This window comes from Microtus oregoni, unplaced genomic scaffold, assembly GCF_018167655.1.
Source record: "Microtus oregoni isolate MIOR12 unplaced genomic scaffold, Mior012 000064F_ref0000363, whole genome shotgun sequence".
Classification (NCBI taxonomy): Eukaryota; Metazoa; Chordata; class Mammalia; order Rodentia; family Cricetidae; genus Microtus; species Microtus oregoni.
In genome coordinates this window covers 7757100-7782228 of record NW_024543874.1, presented here as the reverse complement: position 1 = coordinate 7782228, position 25129 = coordinate 7757100, and the positions used below count along the sequence as shown (strand labels likewise).

Below are 25129 nucleotides of genomic sequence, written 5' to 3'. Positions count from 1 at the left end.
CTCAATATTCTTAGTCATCAGAGAAATGCAAATCAAAACAACTCTGATATTCCATCTTAAACTTGTAAGAATGGCCAAGATCAAAAACACTGATGAAAACTTATGCTGGAGAGGTAAAGGGAACACTCCTGCATTGCTGGTGGGAATGCAAGCTGGTTTGGATGTCAGTGTGGCGATTTCTCAGAACATTAGGAAACAACCTTTCTCAAGACCTAGTAATACCACTTTGGGGTATATATCCAAAGGATGCTCAATCGTACCACAAGGACGTGTGCTCAACTATGTTCATAATAGCATTGTTTGTCATAGCCAGAACCTGGAAACAACCTAAATGCCCCTCGACTGAAGAATGGATAAGGAAAATGTGGTACATTTACACAGCAGAAAAAAAATAACAACATCTTAAAATTTGCAGGCAAATGGATGGAGCTAGAAAACATCATTTTGAGTGAGGTAATCCAGACCCAGAAAGACAATTATCACATTTACTCACTCATAGGTGGTTTTTAAACATAAAGCAAAGAAAGCCAGCCTACAAACCACAATCCCAGAAAACTTAGACAACAATGAGGACCCTAAGAGAGACTTACATAGATATAATCTATATGGGAAGTAGAAAGTAGAAAAAGGCAAGATCTCCTGATTAAATTGGGAGCATGGGGACCTTGGGAGAGGGTTAAAGGGGAGGGGGGAGGCAGGGAAGGCGGAGCAGAGAAAAATGTAGAGCTGAATAAAAATCAATAAAAAAATAAAATAAAAGACAAGTAAAAAAAGAAACCCATCGATGGGTCTAGTATGTCAAGTAAGAGAGACACAGAACTAAGGAAAAATCTAAGGGAATCCCAGTTAAGGTCTCCATTGTGTTGCTTTTCATGCACACAGGAATCCACATTCATCATGTCTACAGTCATGGCGCTGGCTGTCTACCACCCTGCATCTATTCACACTCTCGTAGAAAGGTTGTCTTCGCAGGAAATTCAAGACAACTCCATGTCAAAACCACCAAGAAATCATCACAAATTTTCTATGTTGGAATGTTGGTGAGTATAATTTATTATATACAGTATAACAGATCTGTACGTTCATATTACAACACACAGTTTTAATTTGTGCACTTGAGGAATCAGAGACACGGAATATAATGGAGTTTTATTGCCCGAGAGTTTGCAGACGTTTTGAATGAGTAAGGGGTCTGTCTTAAGTTGAGGTGATCTGGGCAAAGCTGCCCTATGTAAAAGTGGTGGCAGTCAGAACCCTTCTGGTGCTAAGGATGGAATAAAGAAACTGTTGGGAACACTCAGCCTGCAGCCGAGTGGGCAGTCACTGGTGCTAGGTCTCTCTACACATGCAGCTACAGGGGAGCGGAGAGGGAATAACACCCTCCTACCTTCCTCGGCTCTACAGGCTGAAGGAGACAGTGACGGACACAGTGCAGAATCTGCACATCTTAGAACATTCTATGTGCATCGTTTTCATAGGACTCAGACTGAAAACACAAGCAACAGCACAAACTTCTTATGTCCTGTCAGTTGTGACCAAAGCCAGAAAATGAAAAACAAACAAACAAACAAGCAAACAACAACAACAACAAAAAAAAAGCTCTTGTTCAAACAGTTAGCAAACCCTGGTTATGAGAACAGTCTTGGGTGTGTGAGTCATTCTGTTCAATTTCCAGCCTGGCTTAGACCCAGTCCCTTAATATAGAGGATGGTCCAGGCAACTGCTCCCAGAAAAAGGGCCCCAGAGTATTGGAAAAGTTTTTTACTTAAAAAAACCCTTGGTCCAGGTATGGGAGTACACACCTTTTATCCCAGCACTCGAGAGACAGAAGCAAAGGCAGAGGCAGGCAGCAAATCTCTGTGAGTTTAAGATCTGTCTGGTCTACATAATAGGTTCCAGGACAGTCAAGGTTACTTAGTGAGGCCCTGTATTAAACACAAAGAAATACATAAAAACTCTGAGCCAGGCAGTGGCTGCTCACACCTTTAATCCCAGCACTCAGGAGGCAGAGGCAAGCATATTTCTCTGAGCTTAAGGCCAACCAGATCTACAAAATGAGTTCCAGGACAGCCAGAACAGTTACAAAGAGAAAGCCTATCTCCAAAACCAAACATCAAGCAAACAACACCCCCCAAAACTCTTGAGGCTGAAGTCGTTGCACTTCCAACCAATGGAAGAAATACACCAGCTCTGCAATGGCATCGTCATCCAGCGGCTCTGAGTTCCCGTGTCCCAGATGAGCCCCTCCATGGCTATAAAATCAACACAGTGTTTCTCAGTGCTCGGATCACCCAGGATTTTGCTGAGAACCAAGTGCTGAGAGGGGTCTACAGCTCTGTGGGTTCTGACAGTTCCATCATCAGTTTGTAGGAGAAGTCCACATGCACAGGGTTTTGGAAAGGTGACTATCTCTTCTTTTTCGCCTTAGTTTTTTGGATGATGCTCTCAAAGCTCTCTCAGGCTATCTTCGGCAGTGTGGGTGCACCCAAGGTTTTCTGTGCCTTTACCAGACTCTCTAGACACACCCATTGCATTGCCAACTTGATAGAGACCATATCTGACCGTTGTCTGACCATCTTGGAACCTACTGGTCAGATTCATATACCAACAAAACCACAGCTACAAAGCGGCCAACACTCCTATTAATGCATGTGTCTGATTGGAAAGACCCTTGTGGCTACTAACTGTGAAAACATATTGAGAAGTCAACAGTTCATGGCCATCATTAACCTGAAGTCTTATTATCTAGGGTGAAACACTAAGGCCAGAAACATTTTGAGGAATTACACAAAGGAAAAACTCATAGCAAATAAACAATTTTAACAAATTCTGTGAAATTAGTAGATTTTTCTATTTTGTGACAGTTGTTTCCAAATGGAGGGAAATATTTTGGGTTTTTTTTTTTCCAGTTTCAAGCTGATATACTGAGTTGATTTTAACTGGAAACTGTCCTTTTCTGTAGTGTGTGTGTGTGTGTGTGTGTGTGTGTGTATACATGAACAAAACAGCAGTTACTGTCCTCACAACTGTGGAACTGTGCTTTGATATGCTTGAGGACAAAGTTCTGTTGTCAGATATTAGGAAGCGCTCGGTGTTAGGACACACACTCAAGGACAGCAGAGAACAACTCTGAATAAGGACTAGCTATTCTGAGAAATCTGGCCTATGGTCTGTTGCTCTGCAAACAGCCTCACCAGGGCGTTTTGTTGCCCAAGCTGGTTCTGAACCTATTATGTAGCCCAAGCTGGCTTTGAAGTTGAGATCCTCTTGACTTAGTCTCCTGAGTGCTGGATTTACAGGCGAGCAATCGCCGACAGCTTTAGGCCTTGCCATTCTTTCTGCCTCTCTCTACCTGCCTGAGTTGTTTCGCTCCCTCTCTCCTCCCTCCTGTCTTCTCGTGGCCATGCTGGAGTGGATTTAGAGGAGGAATGGGCACTTTGTGAGCCAGGTCCGTGGCGGCTGGTACAGAGTGAGGGAGAGTACCCAGATTGGGGACAGAAGCCACCAGAGCCTTCAGAGGAAGACAACTCCCAACACGCAAGCACAGATGTGAGCTGAGTTCAGCTCTGATGTGACCCTGGTGCCCTTGGCAGATGGATCTTCAGGACTGCTGGGCGGACTACGAAGGTTCGTGGGACAGTGAGTCCACTTGCAGCTGGCCGCTCACTGTTGCTTAGAGAAGAAGACCTTGAAAGCACTGCTGTAGCTCCTGTTGAAGGCTGTGTAGATGAGTGGGTTGAAGAAGGAGTTGGAATAGCCCAACCACAGGAAGATGCTCTTCCAGATGGCGGGGATGTCCCAGGAGCACAGGGGACCGATGAGCTCCGTGGCAAAGAAAGGGAACCAGCAGAGCACAAACACCCCGATGAGGATGCCCACCATGAGGGCCGCCCTCTGCTCCTTCTGCTCCCGCCATGTGTCCCCTTCTGTCTGGAAGGTAACAGTGGCATGGCGGACGGTGAACACCATCTGAGGCTGTTGTGTGGCATCTTTCACCTGCAAGGTACAAACAGACATGGTATAAGGAGCAGACTCTTCACAACTGCCAGGTGGTGTCAAAGCTGAACCCAGGTACAGATAGGTCTGAGTCTCACAAGTTGCTCCAAAGGAAGTGCTTGCATTTAGGTGGGGAGTCCCATAAACTAGAGGGTATAGCAGTGTAATGACAGGGCCAGTGTCTGCATCTTGGGAAAGGGAGGATGTTGCAACACACAGAGTTTGTGGCTATCTCATCAGCAAAAGGGACAGCAAAAATAAGTAGAGTGTGGGGTGTCCTGGTTAGCTTTGGCTGCCAACTTGGCATAGAGCAGAGTCATCTGAGACGAAAGCCTTAATGGAGAAAATGCCTGGATCAGATTGGCGTATGGCCTGTGTGTGTGTGTGTGTGTGTGTGTGTGTGTGTGTGTGTGTGCGTGCATTTGCCCAGCCCACTATGGGCAATCTCATCCCTAGGCAAGTCATCCCGAATTGTGTAAGAAAACTCATTTAGTTTAAGCCAGCTGTTCTCTACCTGTGGGTTGTGACCCCTTTGGTAAGCCTCTATTTCCAAAAATATTTACATTACAATTTATAACAGCAGTAAAATTACAGCTATGACGTAGCAATGCAAATAACTTGTGGTCAAGGGTCAGCACACCGTGAGGAACTGTATTAAAGAGTCGCAGCATTAGGAAGGTTGAGAACCACTGCTCTAAGCCATCATACAAATCAGCCAGCAAGATGCATCCTCCATGTTTCCTGCTGTCCTTCTTTGGCTGTGAAGCGAGTTTCTCAGCTGGAGGTGATACTGTGTGGATGGAGGCAGGCCTGCCTTCCAGTTTCTGCCTTGGCTTCCCTCAGTGAGAGACTGCGGACTGGCATTGTAGGCTAAAATAAATACTCCCCTCTCCCAAGTTGATTTTGGTCAGTGTGTTTTATCGCAGCAGCAACATAACTGAAACCAGAACATGAGGCATGTGGATTTTGTGGCAAAGGCACAGAAGACAGGTCTATTCTGTGGGGGTGAATTCTGGATTGAAAACCGGGTGGAATCCATATCACCTGGGAGGCTAACTTCCAGGCTTGTCTGTGAGGGAAAGACACACTGTAAACGTGGGTGGCACCGTCCCATAGGCTGGGGTCCCAGGCTGAACAAAATGAGAGGGCGAGTGGAGCACCAGTGTCAGCCACGTTCTGCTTCCCAGATGCAAATATACAGGGTGAGCGGCTACTTTGGGTTCCTGCTGCCATGACCTCCCTGTCGTGATAGACTGAACCCCCAAACTGTGAGCCAGTGCAAAGCCTTTCTCCCTGAAGTTGCTTCTGTCAGGCATTTTATCCCAGCAAGAAGAAAAGTAATTAACACATATCCCAATGAACTTATCATAAACATACAGTGAAGACTGAAATTTTATTTACTTTACCTCTCATACCAGCTACCTCACCCAACCAGCTAGTACCCTGTGGAGGTGAGTGACTTTCCTTTGCCATCTGAAGGCTGGCTAGCTGTGGGGATGGGCTTTGAGGTCTCCTTTGCTCAAGCTTCAGTCAGCGTGACACTCAGACTACTTCCTGTTGCCTGTGGGATCAAGATGTAGCTCCTTCTCAACTCTTAGCTCCTTTTCCAGTACCATGCCTGCCTGCATGCTGCCATGTCCTGCCATGATGATAATGGACTAAACCTCTGCTACTGTAAGGCCCCCAATTAAATGTTTTCCTTTATAAGAGTTGCTGTGGTTAGCTGGGCAGTGGTGGCACACACCTTTAATACCAGAATTTGGGAGGCAGAGGCAGGCGAATCTCTGTGAGTTTAAGGTCAGCATGGTCTACAGAGTGAGTTTCAGGACAGGCTCCCAAGCTACAGAGAAAGCCTATCTCAAAAAAAAAAAGTTATTGTGGTCATGGTGTCTCTTCACAGCAACAGAAACCCTAACTAAGACAGCAGGTGAGGTGAGGCGGCCCAGTGAGTAAAGGCGCTTGCAATCAAAGACATGGCCACAGACCAAACTGATTTAGGCAGTTTCTCAATTGAGGTTCCCTCTTCCTGGGTCACTTCAAGTTATGTCAGCTCATTAAGACACACTTCCACCTGAAACATGGATCCTCCTTCTCCCAGGCCATTTTCTGGTGCTGTGTTCAACATCCCCTCATGCAAGAGCTCAGTGATTGAAATCCCTGTCCATGGGGCTGTCTGATCCATTGGTAGGAGATCCTAGCTGTTTGAGAAGCTTCCACGTCCCCTTGCTTACAGGTTTGTGTGCTAACCCTCCCTTCCAGACCTTGTCTATCTGCTCTCTGCTGATCAACAGCTACAATGGAGCACTTAACTGAGTCTGTACAGGCTGTAACCTATAAGGGTCACCATAAGATCTTAATACATTGGCTAGCAGATCTCAGGAAGAGAGTAGAGGCTAACACAGAGTGAACAGTGGGACCAAGTTAGATCTACCGCCATCTCTGCATGCTCTTAGAACAGGTGTTTCACAATTTTAGATTCATGGAAAGTGTCCAGCTTTTCCAGCCTTATGTCTTTCAATAACTGAGTTATTTGGGGACAGGTACCACTTGCTAAAGCTCTTGGGTTCTTTTTATTTTTTGGTTTTGTTTTGTTTTCAAAACAAAATATTTGCTATGCTAAATATTTGTCTATGGTTTTACTACAAATCTAGCATGCTCTTTCCACAGCTTTGTGGTGCTGAAGTCGGGGGACAGAGACTCTCAGCCCTGCAGTGTGGAGTCTGTTGATTTGCAAGACAGGTCACCTGGATCCGACAGAATCCTCAAAAAACAGATTTACAGATTAGAAGGAAGCTCTGCATGTGGTGACTCAGGGACAGACTGCTTGTTCTGTAGCCATGGTAACAAGGAGGCTTGCTGGTTGTCTAAGCCTCTTCCTCTGAGCAAGGACAATGCAGTTCCCAGAGCACGTGCTGGTAAGCCCTCACTCGGGAGTCAGCCAATCAAGTCAGAGTCACCCGAGAAACCTGACTGAGAACCAATCACCGTGAGCACCCACACTCTACAGATGACATTGCCCACTGTCCTGCAGAATGGCCTCCCACCCCAAGTCCGATCACTCTGAGTTTGCCGAGATCATCACGATTTCCTTTGTCCTCGGAACAGTTTGGGATGACAGGATTTCTCTTACTGCCTAGGCCATAGATTTAACCAATTCTTTTTATCTCAGCCTCAGGGCCACAGCTGTGACATCCTTGGCCAGTTCTAAAGGTAATGCTGAGATCATTTCTAGGACCTGCCATGACATCAAAAGACATTCATTGAACCCCAGCTCCAGGTACCTGCTGGCCCAGGCTTTTGTTCAGACACTCCTGGTTTCTTTGGGTTCTGGCTGGTCCCCTTGACATCTACTGATGTTTTGCTATTCCAGAATTTGCAGACAGAGGATGTCTTTGCCCCAAATCATCACACTGAGGTGTTTGCTTCGAGTCACTAGAGCCTTGGCTAGAACTCTGCTTGCTGTTGGGTCTTGGATTAGATTTTGGGAGAAAGTGTAGCCGTGTGTCAAGAGTACAGCACTCTCCAACACCACCATGCTGTGCAATTAAACTGTAGCATCTACAGCTGCTTGCTTTTTGTTTAAACATTTGTTTCAGCTGGGCGGTGGTGGCACATGCCTTTAATTTCAGCACTTGGGAGGCAGAGGCAGGTGAATCTCTGTGAGTTTGAGGCCAACATAGTCTACAAGAACTAGTTCCAAACAACTAGGGCTGTTACACAAAGAAACTCTGTCTCGAAAAAGAAAAAAGAAAACAGAAATTTGTTTCACATGTGTATTGGTTCACCTGGAGCTGGAGTTGTAAACTGCCAGACATGATGATTACTAGGATTGAACTCAGGCCTTCTGCAAGAGCAATAAGTACTCTTAATGACTGAGCCATTTCTAGTCCCAGTCAGCTTGTTTAATGGCTATCCAGAGGCCTCACAACATTGTCCCCTTGGGATCTCTCTCTAGCATGTTCTGGGAGCTGTAACAGACTTCCTAAATGAACCACCCTTTCTTCAAGATTTTTTTGTTCAGAGAAAATCTAAGAATTCTGTAAACTTGCTATATATAAAGTCAGATCTATAAACTGTATATTCAAAGCCTACATCAGAGTCAGGGGAATAGGAAAATTTTTCCTAAGCTTCAGAGAAAAGGACAGAAATTGGTTGTAGAATTTAGAGTTTCATTAAAATATCAAACAAACCATATTACCAGGACCTGTCACAGGCCGAATTGAAATCTCTTCGGATTTGGAAATATTTAAAAGCAGGACAAAGAGGAAAAGAGTTATCTAATCCATTTGTGGAAACTTAAATATCAAGATAGAAAATGGGTGGCGGAGAGACCACGGCGCAGACGCCCTGGACAGGGCACAGATGCTGGGATGGTCCAAGCATGAAACAGTGAAGCCCACACTGTGAGCAGATCATCCCACTACAATTAAACCAAGTGCAAGACATAATCAGGAATGGGCTTTGGTGGACCAGCGCGGTGGCAGACAGCGGTGGGGACCAGCGCGACGGGGGATGCAAGCAGCGGGGACCGGCACGTAATACTGAGAGCAGATCACCCCACTACAATTAAATCAAAGAGGTAGGCCTTTTGTTGGTGAGGTCCATGGTAAACGGGGAGCCTGGTCCTGTTCCTGAAGACCGTTCTGAGGGGTGAGAGGGGTCTTGGCCCACGGCAGGAGGCAGGAAACAGAGCGAGGGCATTTTCTAAGTGGAGCCCCTGGCCAGCAGGGAAACCTGATCCGGTTTTTAAAGACCCACTAGATAGCATCGATAGGAAGAGATGGGCAGGCGCCAAGGCAAGAATTCACCCATTAATCTGAAAAACAACAGGAAAACACCAGAACCCAATGATCTTACAACAGAAGGACCTAAACACCCTAACACAGAAGAAGTGGAAAAAATTGACTTAATGAAAGCAATAGAGTCCCTGAAACAACATGTAAAAAATGCCCTTATAGAAATGGATGAGAAGTATAACAAAAAGTTTGAAAAAATGAGTAAATATGTAAATGATACCCTGGGAAACCAAGAAAAAATGATCAAACAGGTAATGGAAACAGTTCAAGAATTGAAAACTGAAATGGAAGCAAGGAAGAAAACACAAACTGAGGACGGACTGGATACGGAAAATCTAGGTCAACGAGCAAAGACTACAGAAACAAGCCTAATCAATAGAATACAAGAGATAGAAGAAAGAATCTCAGTTTCTGAGGACACCATAGAGAAAATAAACGCACTGATCAAAGAAAAGAGCAAAGCCAACAAATTCTCATCACAAAACATTCAGGAAATATGGGACACAATAAAAAGGCCAAACCTAAGAATAAAAGGGATAGAAGAAGGAGAAGAGGCACAGCTCAAAGGCCCAGAAAATATTTTTAACAAAATTATGGAAGAGCCGGGCGGTGGTGGTGCACGCCTTAAATCCCAGCACTCAGGAGGCAGAGGCAGGCAGATCTCTGTGAGTTCGAGGCCAGCCTGGTATACAAGAGCTAGTTCCAGGACAGGAACCAAAAGCTACGGAGAAACCCTGTCTCGAAAAATCAAAAAAAAAAATTATGGAAGAAAACTTTCCCAACATAAAGAAAGATATTCCTTTGAATATTCAAGAAGCATACAGAACACCAAACAGACTGGATCAAAGAAAAACATCCCCTTGCCATATAATAATCAAAACACAAAATATACAGGTTAAAGAAAGAATATTAAGAGCTGCAAAGGAAAAAGGCCAAGTAACTTATAAAGGTAAACTGATCAGATTTACACCTAACTTCTCTATGGAAACCATGAAAACCAGAAGTTCCTGGATAGAGGTAATGCAGAAACTAAGAGACCATGGATGCAAACCCAAATTACTATACCCAGTCAAGCTACCGTTCACTATCAATGGAGAAAACAAGACATTCCAGGATAAGAAAAAATTCAAACAATACGTAGCCACAAATCCAGCCCTACAGAAAGTAATAGAAAAAAATTGCAACCCAAGGAATCCAACATTGCCAACACTGCCTACAATAACTCAGACATCTAGCGACCCTTCACCAGCACAACTCAAAGAAGGGAGACACACAAACTCTACTACCAAAAACAATAAGAATAACCAGAGTAAACAACCACTGGTCTTTAATATCACTTAATATTAATGGTCTCAATTCACCTATAAAAAGGCACAGGCTAAGTAAGAGATCCAACATTCTGCTGTTTGCAAGAAGAACATCTCAACCACAAAGACAGGCATCTACTCAGAGTAAAGGGTTGGGAAAAGTTGTTTCAAGCAAATGGTCCTAGAATAAAGCAGGTGTGGCCATACTAATTTCTAACAAAACTGACTTCAAACTAAAATTAATCAGAAGAGATTGAGATGGACACTTTATACTCATAACAGGAACAATTCATCAGGATGGCGTCTCAATTCTGAATATCTATGCCCCTAATATAAAAGCACTCAGTTATGTAAAAGAAATTTTACTAGAACTCAAGGCAGACATCAAACCACACACACCAGTAGTAGGAGACTTCAACACACCTCTCTCCCCAAGGGACAGGTCAATCAACAGAAACCTAATAGAGAATTAAGAGAATTATTGGAGGTAATGAAGCAAATGGACTTAACAGACATCTATAGAACATTCCACCCAAATAGGAAAGAATATACCTTCTTCTCTGCAGCTCTGGAACCTTCTCAAAAATTGACCACATACTCGGAAACAAAGGAAACCTCCACAGATACAAAAAAATATTAGTAACCACCCGCGTCTTCTCAGATCACCAAGGATTAAAGTTAGAAGGCAACAACAACACTACCCCCAGAAAGCCAAAAAACTCATGGAAACTGAACAGTCAACTACTGAAATACACTTGGGTCAAGGAAGAAATTAAGGAAGAAATTAAAGTCTTCCTTGAATTTAATCAAAATAAAGAGACAACATACTCAAACCTATGGGACATGATGAAAGCAGTGCTAAGAGGAAAGTTCATAGCACTAAGTGCCCACTTAAAGAAAACGGAGAATGCATACATTGGGGACTTAACAGCACACCTGAAAGCTCTAGGAAAAAAAGAAGCAGACGCACCCAGGAGGAGTAGAAGACTGGAAATAATAAAACTGAGGGCAGAAATCAGCAAAATAGAAACACAGAAAACAGTCCAAAGAATCAATTAAGCAAAAAGTTGGTTCTTGGAGAAAATCAAAAAGATCAACAAACCCCTATCCAAACTAATTAAACGACAGAGAGAGAACACGCAAATAAATAAGAAAAGAAATGAAAAGGGGGACATAACCACAGACACGGAGGAAATTCAGAGAATCATTAGATCTTACTACAAAAGCCTGTATGCCACAAAACTGGAAAATACAGAAGAAATGGACATTTTTTTTAGATAAGTACCATATACCAAAGTTAAACCAAGACCAGGTGAACGATCTAAATAGACCTGTTAGTCGCGAAGAATTAGAAACTGTTGTCAAAAATCTCCCTTTGAAAAAAAGCCTAGGACCAGATGGTTTCAATGCAGAATTCTACCAGAACTTCCAAGAAGAGCTAATGCCTATACTCCTTAATGTATTTCACAATATAGAAACAGAAGAGTCATTGCCAAATTCCTTTTACTAAGCTACAATCACCCTGATACCAAAACCACACAAAGACCCAACCAAGAAAGAGAATTACAGGCCTATCTCACTCATGAAGATCGACGCAAAAATTCTCAATAAAATACTGGCAAACCAAATCCAAGAACACATAAGAAAAATTATCCATTATGATCAAGTAGGCTTCATCCCACAGATGCAGGGCTGGTTCAAGATATGCAAATCTATCAATGTAATCCACCATATAAATAAACTGAAAGAAAAAACCATACGATCATTTCATTAGATGCTGAAAAAGCATTCGACAAAATTCAACACCCCTTTATGATAAAGGTCTTGGAGAGATTAGGGATACAAGGGTCATACCTAAATATAATAAAAGTTATTTACAGCAAGCCGACAGCTAACATGAAATTAAACAGAGAAAAACTCAAAGCCATCCCACTAAAATCAGGACCACGACAAGGCTGTCCACTCTCTCCATACCTCTTCAATATAGTGCTTGAAGTTCTTCTAGCAATAGCAATAAGGCAACATAAGGGGATCAAGAGGATTCGTATTAGAAAGGAAGGAGTTAAGCTTTCGTTATTTGCAGATGATATGATAGTATATATAAGCGACCCCAAAAACTCTACCAAAGAACTCCTACAGCTGATAAACACCTTTAGTAATGTGGCAGGATACAAGATCAACTCCAAAAAATCAGTGGCCTTCCTATACACTAAGGATAAGGAAACAGAGAGGGAAATCAGAGAAGCATCACCTTTCACGAGAGCCACAAATAGCATAAAATATCTTGGGGTAACTCTGACCAAGGAAGTGAAAGATCTATTTGACAAGAACTTTAAGTCTTTGAAGAAAGAAATTGAAGAGGACACCAGAAAATGGAAGGATCTCCCTTGCTCTTGGATTGGGAGGATCCACATAGTACAAATGGCAATTCTACCAAAAGCAATCTATAGATTCAATGCAATCCCCATCAAAATCCCATCATAATTCTTCACAGACCTTGAGAAGACAATAATCAACTTTATATGGAAAAACAAAAAACCCAGGATAGCCAAAACAATCTTATACAATAAAGGATCATCTGAAGGCATTACCATCCCTGACTTCAAACTCTATTACAGAGCTACAGTATTGAAAACAGCTTGGTATTGGCATAAAAACAGAGAAGTCAACCAATGGAATCGAATAGAAGACCCGGACTTTAACCTATGAACACCTGATTTTCGATAAAGGAGCTAAAAATATACAATGGAAAAAAGAGAGCATCTTCAACAAATTGTGCTGGCAAAACTGGATGTCAATCTGTTGAAGAATGAAAATAGATCCATATCTATCACCATGCACAAAACTCAAGTCCAAATGGAATAAAGACATCAATATCAGTCCGAACACACTGAACCTGATAGAAGAGAAAGTGCGAAGTACTCTACAACACATGGGCACAGGAGACCACTTCCTATGTATAACCCCAGCAGAACAGTCACTAAGGGCATCATTGAATAAATGGGACCTTCTGAGACTGAGAAGCTTCTGTAAAGCAAAGGACACTGTCACTAAGACAAAAAGGCAACCCACTGACTGGGAGAAGATCTTCACCAACCCCGCAACTGACAAAGGTCTGATCTCCAAAATATATAAAGAACTCAAGAAACTAGACTGTAAAAGGCTAATCAACCCAATTATAAAATGGGGCACTGAGCTGAACAGAGAATTCTCAACAGAAGAAGTTCAAATGGCCAAAAGACACTTAAGGTCATGCTCAACTTCCTTAGTGATCAGGGAAATGCAAATCAAGACAACTTTAAGACACCATCTTATACCTGTCAGAATGACTAAAATCAAAAACACCAATGATAGCCTTTGCTGGAGAGGTTGTGGAGAAAGGGGTACACTCATCCATTGCTGGTGGGAATGCAAACTTGTGCAACCACTCTGGAAAGCAGTGTGGCAGTTTCTCAGGAAATTAGGGATCACCCTACCCCTGGACCCAGCAATACCACTCTTGGGAATATACCCAAGAGAGGTCCTATCATACAACAAAAGTATATGCTCAACTATGTTCATAGCAGCATTGTTTGTAATAGCCAGAACCTGGAAGCAACCTAGATGCCCTTCAATGGAAGAATGGATGAAGAAAGTATGGAATATATACATATTAGAGTACTACTCAGCAGTAAAAAACAAGGACTTCTTGAATTTTGCATGCAAATGGATGGAAATAGAAAACACTATCCTGAGTGAGGTAAGCCAGACCCAAAAAGAGGAACATGGGATGTACTCACTCATATTTGGTTTCTAGCCATAAATAAAGGACATTGAGGCTATAATTCATGTTCCTAAAGAAGCTAAATAAGAAGGAGAACCCAAAGAAAAACATATAGGCATCCTCCTGGATATTAACCTTCATCAGGCGATGAAAGGAGACAGAGACCCAATTTGGAGCACCGGGCAGAAATCTCAAGGTCCAAATCAGGAGCAGAAGGAGAGAGAGCACGAGCAAGGAACTCAGGGCCATGAGGGGTGCACCCACACACTGAGACAATGGGGATGTCCTATTGGGAACTCACCAAGGCCAGCTGGACTGGGTCTGAAAAAGAATGGGATAAAACTGGACTCGCTGAACATAGGGGACAATGAGGACTACTGAGAACTCAAGAACAATGGCAATGGGTTTTTGATCCTACTGCACGTACTGGCTTTGTGGGAGCCTAGGCATTTTGGATGCTCACCTTACTAGACCTGGATGGAGGTGGGTGGTCCCTGGACTTCCCAAGGGCAAGGAACCCTGATTGGTCTTTGGGCTGACGAGGGAGGGGGACTTGATTGGGGGAGGTGGAGGGAAATGGGAGGCGGTGGCAGGGAAGAGACAGAAATCTTTAATAAATAAATAAATAATTTTTTAAAAAAGAGAATATGGATTACATAAGGCAATTTCAGACGTTTCCCTTGCATGGGATGACTGAAGAAAGGTACAAGATTGCAAAGCTGGCTGGAGAGATGCCTCAGTGGTTAGGAGCATTGCCTGCTCTTCGAAAGGTCCTGAGTTCAATTCCTTGCATCCGCATGGTGGCTCACAACCATCTATAATGAGATCTGGTGCCCTCTTCTGGCCTGCATACATACACACAGACAGAATATTGTGTACATAATAAATAAATATTTAAAAAAAAAAGATTGCAAAGCAAACAAAGACAGAAAATAGATTTAGTATCCACACAGCATTTATGTGGAACACAAGCCCACAGCTGATAGAGTGAGATCTCAGCTGAAGTGCAGCCTTCTTTTCTTCCTTCCTTCCTTTCTTTCTTTCTTTCTTTTATTTATTTGGATTTTTGAGACAGGGTTTCTCTATGTAGTCCTGCCTGTCCTGTAATTCATTATGCAGGCCAGGCTTGCCTCAAACTCACAGACGTCTTCCTGCCTCTGCCTCCTGTGTGTGGAATTAAAGGAATGTGCCACCACTGCCTGGCTTAGTCTTTACTTTCGATAAAGGGACTCAAGAATAAGAAGTAAATGGAACTATGAATCCAGCAGCTTAGAAAATGCCCAACATGAGCCTAGTCATTTCCAAATAGCCTTAAAGAGTAAAAGTCAGAGATCTGTTTAAGATGTGGTTCTCTGGGTACACTTGACTAGGCCTCTACACCCAGAGATGTGGGAGTCCAAATAAGAGCCATATACGAAAAGGTTATCTAGCAGCTATCTACCTGTCTTTCTTCTCTTTGTAGTTATCATGTAGCAAATAGATGTCATCTATTATCTATCATTTATCACTGTCATCTATCGCTTTCATAATCCACTAGCAGAAGGCTCCTTAAAAGAATCAATAATCTCAAGCTAAAAACCTAGTGCAGTGAAAACTCCCCAGGAATCTATGAGGGTGACCATATCTAAGACTCCTAGCAATAAAAGAGATGGAGCCTGAACATCTTCACCTGTACATCTTCCGAAACCAGGCAAGATCTCCAGTGGAGGGATTGGTACCCTAACCCAGCCACATAATCTCTGACCCACAGTTTTTTGCGTCTTACAAAATATGCTGGAACAAAGGTGGTGCAGAAATTATGGGAATGGCCAACCAATGGCTGATCTAGCTTGAGACCCATACTATTAGAGGGAGTCTACCTCCAGCAATGCCTGGAGGACCAAGACCCAGAGACTGGAGAGCCCAGAGTCCTAGGGTAGAGCCAATCATGACTGGTAAAAAAGGAAAAAAAAAAGCAAGTCAATGAAATGATTCCTTAACGATATTCTGTTGTATTCATAGATTGTTACCTAGCCCAGCTGTCACCAGAGAGACTTCACCCAGCCACTGATGGAAATATGCAGAGACCCACAGCATTAAGTGGACCTCTGGAAGTCCTGTGGAAGAGGGGAAAGAAGGATTATGGGAACCAGAGGGGCCAAGGACATTGCAGGAAAATACAGAGTCAACTGACCTGGGCTCTCCGGGGCTCACAGAGAGTGAACTGCCAACCAGAGAGTTTATATGGGACTGACCTGGCCCTCTGCACATGTGTTGCAATTGTATGTCTTGGTCTTCTTATGGGACTCCTGGCAGAGGGAACAGAGACTGTCTCTGTCTCTGTTGCCTGCTCTAAAGACCTTTTCCTCCTGCTGGGTTGCCCCTTCCAGCCTCAATAGGAGCAGAGGTGTCTGGTCTTGCTGCAACTTGATATGGAATGGCTGGGTGATATACATGGGATGCCTGCCCTTTTCTGGAGGGAAGGGAGAGAGAGTGGATGGGGAACTTGGGGAAAGGAGCTGGGAGGGAAACTGTTATTGGACTGGGAAAAACTAATTAATTAATTGATTAAACAATAAAAATAAAAAGGAATCAGTATTTCATATTAGCTGATGAGCAAAGTCACTATCCAAAATCTGCTCACTAAAGTCATTCTAAGGGGGATGTAATCACCTACCAAGTCTCCATCCTTCTAGCTTCAGAGGACGTCTGTCTATACTGTGGATACCCTGTTTGTTTGTACTGAGTTATAGCTACTTTTGACCTCCACACTATAGGAGATAAACGCATTTGGCATACAAATTAAAAGTTATTTGGGGGTGGGCTGGAGAGATGGCTCAGCAGTTAAAAGTATTAGTTGCTCATCTGGGTGTAGCGGCCCTATGCCTTTAATCCCAGCCCTCGGGAGGCATAGGAAGGCAGATCTCCGGTTTGAGGCCAGCCTGGTCTATATAGTGAGTTCCAGAACAGCCAGGGCTATATAGAGAAACCCTGCCTCAAAAACAAAAAGTATACACTGCTCAACTGTTCAAGCAAAAGACCCAGGTTTGATTCCAGCATCCATATGGCAGACAAGAATTGTCTGTAACTCCAATTCCAGAGGATCCAACACCCTCTTCTGGCCTTTGCATGCACCAGACACACACATGATATACATACATACACACAGGCAAAACACCTATAACTCATAAAATAAAATAATTAAAAAAATAAATGAAGGAAAAGTTATCTGAGATTGGCAGGTTGGCTCAACAGGTAAAGGTGTTTGCCACTAGCCTTGATGACCTAAGTCTGATCCCTGGAAGCCACTGGTTGGAAACAGAGAACCTACTCTGGCCCGCTGTCCTCTGGCTTCCACGTGTACACGAAGGCACACACAAACACACACACGCACAAACAAACACACACACGCACACACAATACACACATACACCAAATGTAAAACCATTAAAAAACAAGGTATCTGATAGGCAGAGGGAAGTTGGTTTGCAGTAAATTAAAAAAAGTAAGCCTAGAAAACTAAATACTTAGTTGTTGGGCATAGTATGTGCTGTAATCTATTTTGGAGGCTAAGGAAGGAAGATTAAGGCCAACCTGGGCTATACAAGGAATTCCAGGCTACCCTGTGTTGTATAGAGAGACCCTACCACAAACAAATAACAGATAGAAAAAATGATTTGTTTGTGCCGGGTGATACAAGAAAGAAAGAATAAATGAATCTGTGGCTATGTAGCACAGTTTTCAAAGGTTTGAGGGAACCTGGGTTCCGGTGGTGAGAACCTCTTTCATCTCCGCGATTATCCCAGAGTTTGATGAGTATTGTCTGCTTCCAATCGACTGTGCTGCCACTCATGAGGAGATTGAGCTGAGAATGCTCGCACTACAGACCAGAGCATTACCGAATAGACAGCAAGGGGCCTGGGGTCCCTATAGACAACCCACAAACAAGAAAAACTGCAGCCCAATGCACCCATGCAGCTGGATCAGAGTCCCCAGAAACATTTTCTTTTAAACCATTAACAGTATAAGTTAACAGTAAAGGGGTTGGAGAGATAGCTCAGTGGTTAAAAGCACTGGCTCCTTTTCCAGAAGACCTGGGTTCGATTCCTGGCTTCCACAAGGAAGCTCACACAACCTTTTCTTTTATTTTTCTTTCTTTCTTTTTTTCCTGGAACTAGCTCTTGTAGACCAGGCTGGCCTTGAATCCACAGAGATCCGCCTGCCTCTGCCTCCTGAGTGCTGGGATTAAAGGCGTGCACCACCACCACCTGGCCTCATATAACCATTTCTAACTCCACCTCTAGGAGATCCAACACCCTTTTCTAACCTCCACACCAGACACATATGTAGTACACAGATATACATATAGACAAACACCCATACACATAAGATTAGAAAAATGTACTGAGGTCAGTTGGTAGCATGCTTATGGAATGTGCAAACCTCGGGTACAATCTTGAGCACCAAATAAACTGGGTATGGTGAGATACACCTCTAATCCCAGTACTAGGGAAGAGAGATGGATCAGTCCATAGAGGGATACACAGAGAGCAGGAAGGGAACCAGCACCCTCTTCTGGCCTCCATGGGCACTTACAAAATGCTTGTTTTTAATTATTTAATATAGGAATGTTTTGACTGTTTATGTCTGTGCACCACGTGCATGCAGTGGCCTCAGAGGCCAGAAGAGGGCATCTGATCCCCTGGAACTCGGGTTACAGAAGGTTGTGAGCCGTGTGGGTGCTGAAAATCCCACCGAGGTTGTCTAGAAGAGCTGCTTGCTAGTGCTCTTAACAACTGAGACATCTCTCTGGTCCCCTAATAAATGTTTTTAAATTAAAAAAAATAAATACACACTGACTGAGCCATGCTCCCTAGCTCTCAGTTCAGTAATCAAAGTTTGTTCCCTTGGCTGGCAGTCTTATCTTTCGACCTGCAATGAGCCCTGACCTCCCAGTCACTAATGAACCGACCCAGCATCTCCCCTCCCTTAGAGGAGAAAACAAAACATTACAAACCAAACCGTTCAAAAGACTAGAATCTCTGGCCTGAATCTGAGACCTAACATTCAGTTGGGCAGAGTCATTCATTTGGCCAAGAAACAACCCCTAGAAATGAGACTTCCTTAAGACCTGCTGCAGAGGTGGGTAGGTGTGTAATTGGTCCTTTAATGAGATACTGAGCTTAGCCTTCCCCAGTCCCTGACCCAGCACAATAGCTTACTAAGCTACAACCACATTGTTCTGCTGCCTCCTTTTCTAAGTGTAAATTTCTCCTTTTCATCTTCTGTCTCTTTTCTTTTTAGGGAGGGGTTCGAGACAGGGTTTGTCTGTAGCTTTGGAGCCTGTCCTGGAAATTGCCTGTAGACCAGGCTGGCCTCGAACTCACAGATATTCATCTGTCTCTCTCTGCCTAAGATTAAAGGCGTGCACCACCACTGCCCAGCCTCTGTTTCTTTTCTAAGTGTGCTTTCCTTAACACTTTGTGCTCCCTCCACCCCAACATTTTGGGCTTCCTTACTCTTCCTAAAGCCTCCTCTCACCCCGTGGCCTCCAGTCCACCTTTCATCTGACCTCTATACAGGCTTAACCGAACGACTTTTTCCCTCCTCTCCTCCTTCTCTGGGCAGCAGCTGAGGTTTCAAGGGTTGCCTTCCTTCGAGATTTTATTTTAAATGCTAAAATTGTCTTTGTGTTCCCATTTGAGTCTATTCTTAAATTATTTTAATAATGAGACCAAAACCCCCCAAAAGGGGATCCCAACTTCCCAGTGTCACTCTTGTTCATAATTGGGGTCTGTGTGTGTTCTTGGGGAAACTGAGGCTCAGTTTTTAGGCTCTCAGTCTCATCAATCATTCGTAAAAGAATTTAGAAGCAAACTAGAGAGGAAGTTGGGGACAATTTGATTAGAGTTCAAAAGGAAAACAACAGGGTGAGGTGTGAATCTCAGTGGCTGCCAAGGCACGGGAGATGGAGAAGAGGGAGAGAGGAAGTCATGCTGTTTGCCATGGCAGCCAGGAAGCAGCCATAGGGTGCCAGGAGAGGGGGCTTCAGAGAGAAAGTGAAGGAGTCCAGAGTACCAGGGAAAGCACACTTGGCCTTTAGCCAGTGTCTAAAAGAAAGAGGAAGAGGGGGAAGGTTATACTGTGCTGATCCTGAAAAGGGGCTGCAGCAGGGAGGGGGCTCTGGAAAGGAAAAGAACCTCGTCTCATGGGGGGGGGGGGGGCGGGGAGGATTTATCCCTACCAACTCCTTTTTGACTGCTTGAAATGCCAGCTCTCCCCTCAGGCTAGGGATAGAACAACCTTCACCTTTTTATATGGTAATTTAAATTCCTAGGAATTGCAAAGCTTTCTGTTACGAGGGAAAGTAGAGATGGAGCCCAAGATCCCGTTGCCTAAGGCTACTTGGAACCTAATTCCAAGCTTTTTGGCGGAGACACTAGTTTCCAAAATTCAGTTCTATGAATGTTGATCCCTGAAATTTTTTGTTGTGGGTCCATCCTGTGCGATTAGAAATCACCAGACAGTCCAGACATCGTCCTTGGTGAAGGCCTACTGTTCTAGGTAGTCCTTCTTTATTCTAAAAACCAAAATTGATACCCCCTCCCCCTGCCTCCACCCATCATGCGATGACTAGAAATGCGGCCACGCTGACAAGGTACACGACAGTAGGACACACTCAGTGCACTCAGGGTATTCTGCTGTCCCAGAGCCCAGCATCAGAAAGCTGGGACCGTATCCTTGTCTGATCTAGCTTCAGTACACAAGTGAGGCTTTCAGCAATAGGTTGGGAGCTGGCGCCTTTTCCTGGAACTTGAGAAACTGAATCACCAAGTCAGATTTCCAGGAGTTAAGGAGAGGGCTGGCAGAGGATAGAAGCGGGACTTCCTTGCAGGGCTTGTCTGTCTCAAATGTTAGTTGTAGGGAGCTGGGGAGCTGTCTGTCCTGAAACTTGGACTTCTTCCTTTCTATTACTCAAAGGGAAAGCAAACAGACCAGGTGGTCCTCAGTGGTGCCCATGGCCTGGTATGGTTGCAGTACATAGGCCCAGAAAGCAGTGGCACACACCATAAAGCAAGGATCACACACAACAAATGCAGGCACCAAGATGAGAGTAAACAGTTGTCTTTAATCTGAACAGGACACTGAAGAATGACTACCCTGAAATTATAGCTGCTAAATAGCCTAGACTACAACACAAGCGATGTGCCCGCCATGTGGCAATCATCCTAAACTTCCCTCCTCAGAAACCCTCACTAGCAACGCAGAAAAACAGAAGTTTTGTTTTGTTTTCTGGAGCACTGAGGCAGTGTCCTCCAGACACCAGCTTCTCCAGAAGTTCTACAAGGAGTGCTGACCATCCACAGAGCTTCAGTGCCAAAGTGTACTCTTTAGGACATGAAACACAACCCCCACTTTTTCCACATAAAAAAAAAATGATCCACCAGAGACACTCAACATGGGAGGGGTTCTGTAATTCAGAACTTGGAGCAAGGGAGTCTCTAGCGCTTGCACCCTCCCTTGCCTACATCTCCCTAAACTGGAGAGTTTCACCTTTCATAGACGTCGGGGGAGGTGTGCTGTGAAGAAAGCAGAGATGCAAGTGAAATATTTTTAGCGATCCTTGTAGCACCCACCTCCACAGCTTCGGGAACCGGGGAAACGCTGTTGGTCTTCCTGGAGCCCACGCGGAACTTGGCGGCCTTGTAAATCTTCCAGTACACGAAGAGCACCACGCACAGCGGCAGGTAGAAGGCGCCCACGGTAGAGAACACGGTGTAGGAAGGTTCGCGACTGACCTGACATTCCTCGCTGAGCTCGGAGTACGTCTCTCCCCAGCTGAAGAGCGGTGGGGCCAGAGAGATGACGGCAGAGAGTGCCCAGGTGAGTCCGATCATCACGTTGGAGACTCGCTTGCGGGCACGGAGCGTGTACTCCAGGTGGCGTGTGATAGACCAGTAGCGGTCCAGGGCTATGGCTGTCACATTCCAGATGCTGGCTGTGCAGCAGAGCACGTCACACACGATCCACAGCTGGCACAGCCGCCGGCCCAACTGCCAGCGGCGCCCGGACAGTTCGTGCACCAGACTCAGTGGCATGACCAGTGCGGCCACCAGCACATCCGAGATGGCCATAGACGCCACCAGGTTGTGTGGCACGCGATGGAAGGTGCGTACCCTGAGGATGGTGGCCAGCACCAGCAGGTTCCAAGCGAACGTGGCCGCGGCTAGAAAGCCCAGCAATGTCAGGACTAGCACTCGGAAAACTGAGAAAAACGGCCGACTAGGACGCAGGTCTTCTGCGCCCAGGCTGCGGTTGGGTTCCAAAGAGGAGGGAGTGGAGAGGGAAAAGGAGGTCAAGTTTACAGGCAGATCCATTGCCGGCCCCAAGACACCTGCGTTCAGATTGTGTAGCCACCGAGCCCACTGGAGTCAATCTAGAAATGTTTGCGACAACTGACCAGTGGAGAGGATTCTGTCAAGAGCCGGTGAACCTGGCCCCAGGACCCAATTAGGAAGAGTCTGGAGGAGACGCTGGCTGGCAGAGAGGAGGGTGCTAGACTGCAAGCCGCACAGTCTCGGTATCCTTAGAAATTTGGAAAGCGGACTCAAGGGGCAGAGTCTAGAAGCCAGGGCCCGCCTAAGCTATCACTTGTCTGCGTTTCCTCACCTCGGCGGAGACCGCTGTCTTGTCGCCCGTAGCAGAGCATCCTTGGGATGGGTTCCGTGCAGGGTGGATGCTTGGAATCCGGCTGGTACGTCAGAACAGTCGCTGGTCCAGGGTTGCTCCCTGCCTGCCCGCCATCCCCTTCTCCGGGCAGTGACTCCCGGGGGAACAGCCGGATACTGGGAAAGCCACGCAGGTACCTGCTTTCTAGAGATGGTGTTCTGCCCTGACCTGGCCTCTCTCCACCTTGCCTGGGGCTGCTACTCCGAAAACACGCGCTGGTGCGCCCACCCGGACCTACCTTAGCGAATTGGGGATCCGGCGCTACGTAAGGCATCAGCTGATGGAGCCGCCTCTCCCCGCCCCTGGCTCCCGGAGCGGATGTGCTTGGAGCTGTCCACGGTGCTGCCGCCTACCTAACACTCAGCTTGGTGGCTGTCCAAGGTCCAGTCGCTCTTTACCAATTGGTCAGTGGCCCGGATCCAGTTAACTAATAAACTTTCCTGAAACCTTCTCCAGGTGATTTTGAGACCCCCGAGCCGCACCTTGGTCTCCAGTGGGTATTGTGCACAAGTGTCCCGAGTGAGGCACTTAACTAACAATCTCGTCTACCACTGTTTTCCCCCTCCAGATTTCAGTACATAATTGCCTCCTACGGAGGGGAGCTCAGTGACCTTGCTTGAAGACATAGATGGCTGTTTGTCCTGATGTCAGAGAAGGCTGAGGTGTGGAGCTAAGCTGCCTGTTTCCCAACAACTAGAAAGAGGCTTGCAGGAAGGAGTCTCTCCAGAGGCTCTACTGAACTCTCTACTGAGAAGGATCTGGAGAGCCAGCTCAGCCATTACCAGCACTGGCTGCCCTTGCCAAGAACCCGCTTTGATTCCCATGATTCACACAGCTGATAGAAACTCCATTTTCAGGGGATATGACACCCTCTTCTGGTCTCCACAGGCACCGGGTACTCATGTGATGCACAGACATACAAGCAGGCAAACACTGATACACATAAAATAAATTTTTTTTTAAATTCTTAAGGGAAAAAAAGGAAAACGCTCCATGGAACTTGAAAAGCAAGGGCACTGGGCAAAGTGTGACAGCTCAGCCTTTAATCCCAGTACTGGATCTCGAGGTAGGTGGAGCTCTGTGAGTTCAAGGTAGGTGGGGCTACATAGTGAGACACTGTCTCAAAAAAAATAAAAAAGTAAAACAAAACAGTCATGGAGATTCTGGGGGTATCTTCCACAGAACCAGTGGGTCCTAGATGGGGTAGATGTTACAGTGGGCCAAGCCAAGGCTGATCTATGGACATGGGTGGTAGCTGAGCTTGTCAGTTCAGGCCCCTGGGGCCCCTGACTCGGGTGATGGGGTGGAGCCAGCTCCCCTATGCTCCTGCTGTTAGTGTCAGTTCCCCCTCAGCTGTGGTGAGGGGTGGGGCCATCTGAGTGCGGGGTGGGGGGCAGCTCTCTTGCTACAGTGTTCAGCAAGAGGCAGGGTCCGCTTTCCCAGATAGCCAGCATAGGGCTGAACTGGGTCAGCATGGTCCTCTGATTTCATCACACATGGATTCTATAGCCTCCTGAGGTGACGTAGGCCACAGACATTAACACAGACCCCAGCTGCTGTAAGGCCACAGATCCAGACATGACTCTAGGCAGGAGCTGACCTTTTCCAGGACATTTTATCACAGAAGCAGAAATGTAACTAAGACTCAGAGCTTAGCTGGTGAGGACTCATGGACTTTCTCCTTAGGAAGTGAGCTTCCCCTAGCAAACTGTGTGCTGTCCCAATGGGAGGCCTTCCCAAGTTCTGTAGACTACCTCCCCTTTGCCTGAATGCTCTGATAAGCCACTTCTGCCAGAAGGCACCTTCAGGGTTGGCTGAGGTCCAGTTACAGGTGACCAGCCTGCCCCTGGTATGTAGCTCTCCATATCTCCTTGTGGGCTTATCTCCCAGGTGGGGTTCCAAGCAGAAGCTGCTCATGATTCTCTGCCCCAGAGAATACACCCTAAGGCAGGAAGTGAAGCTCCTCTATGGAAAAGGTGACATGTAGGCAGACTTTTCTTTCCTATTGGCCAGTTCCCAAATAGTCAATGTGGGGACTTAATATCAATTGTAAATGCTCGGCCAATAGCTCAGGCTTATTACTAGCTAACTCTTACATTTTAAATTTGTTCATATTTCTTATCTGCCCTCTACCATGTGGCTCATGGCTTGTTACCTCATTTTCTGCACATCCTGCTTCCTCTGCATCTCTTAGTGTCTCCCCTGACTCTGTCCTTCTTCTTCTCAGAATCCTTAGTTTGGTTGTCCCACCTATACTTCCTGCCTGGCTACTGGCTGGTCAGCTTTTTATTAAACCAATTTGAGTGACAAACCTTTACAGTATACAAAAGGAATATTCCACAGCAGTGTTATGCTATTAAAAGATGGGTCCTAAATGGGGATATAACTTTCATGCATGAAGCTCTGTATTCAATGTTTAGTATTGCAACAACAAAAATGCATTGGTGAGATGGCTCAGTGAATAAAGGCGCTTGACACCAAGACTCGTGAACCTAAGTTCAATCCCTGGGCCCACATTACAGAGTTAGCTTCTGCAAGTTGTCCTCTAACCCATATTC

At 45.2% G+C, this 25129-nt stretch overlaps 1 protein-coding gene across 1 annotated transcript; it reads right to left on the bottom strand.

Annotated features, from left to right (window-relative positions):
* Positions 1-1045: 1045 nt before the first annotated feature.
* On the bottom strand, positions 1046-23687 carry Htr5a (5-hydroxytryptamine receptor 5A). The gene is made up of 2 exons (XM_041640785.1): positions 21479-23687; positions 1046-3996 (listed from the first exon to the last, which is right to left on the bottom strand). Exons 1-2 carry the CDS (start codon positions 22217-22219, stop codon positions 3664-3666), a joined length of 1074 nt encoding a protein of 357 aa, XP_041496719.1. The 5' UTR covers positions 22220-23687; the 3' UTR covers positions 1046-3663.
* Positions 23688-25129: the final 1442 nt, after the last annotated feature.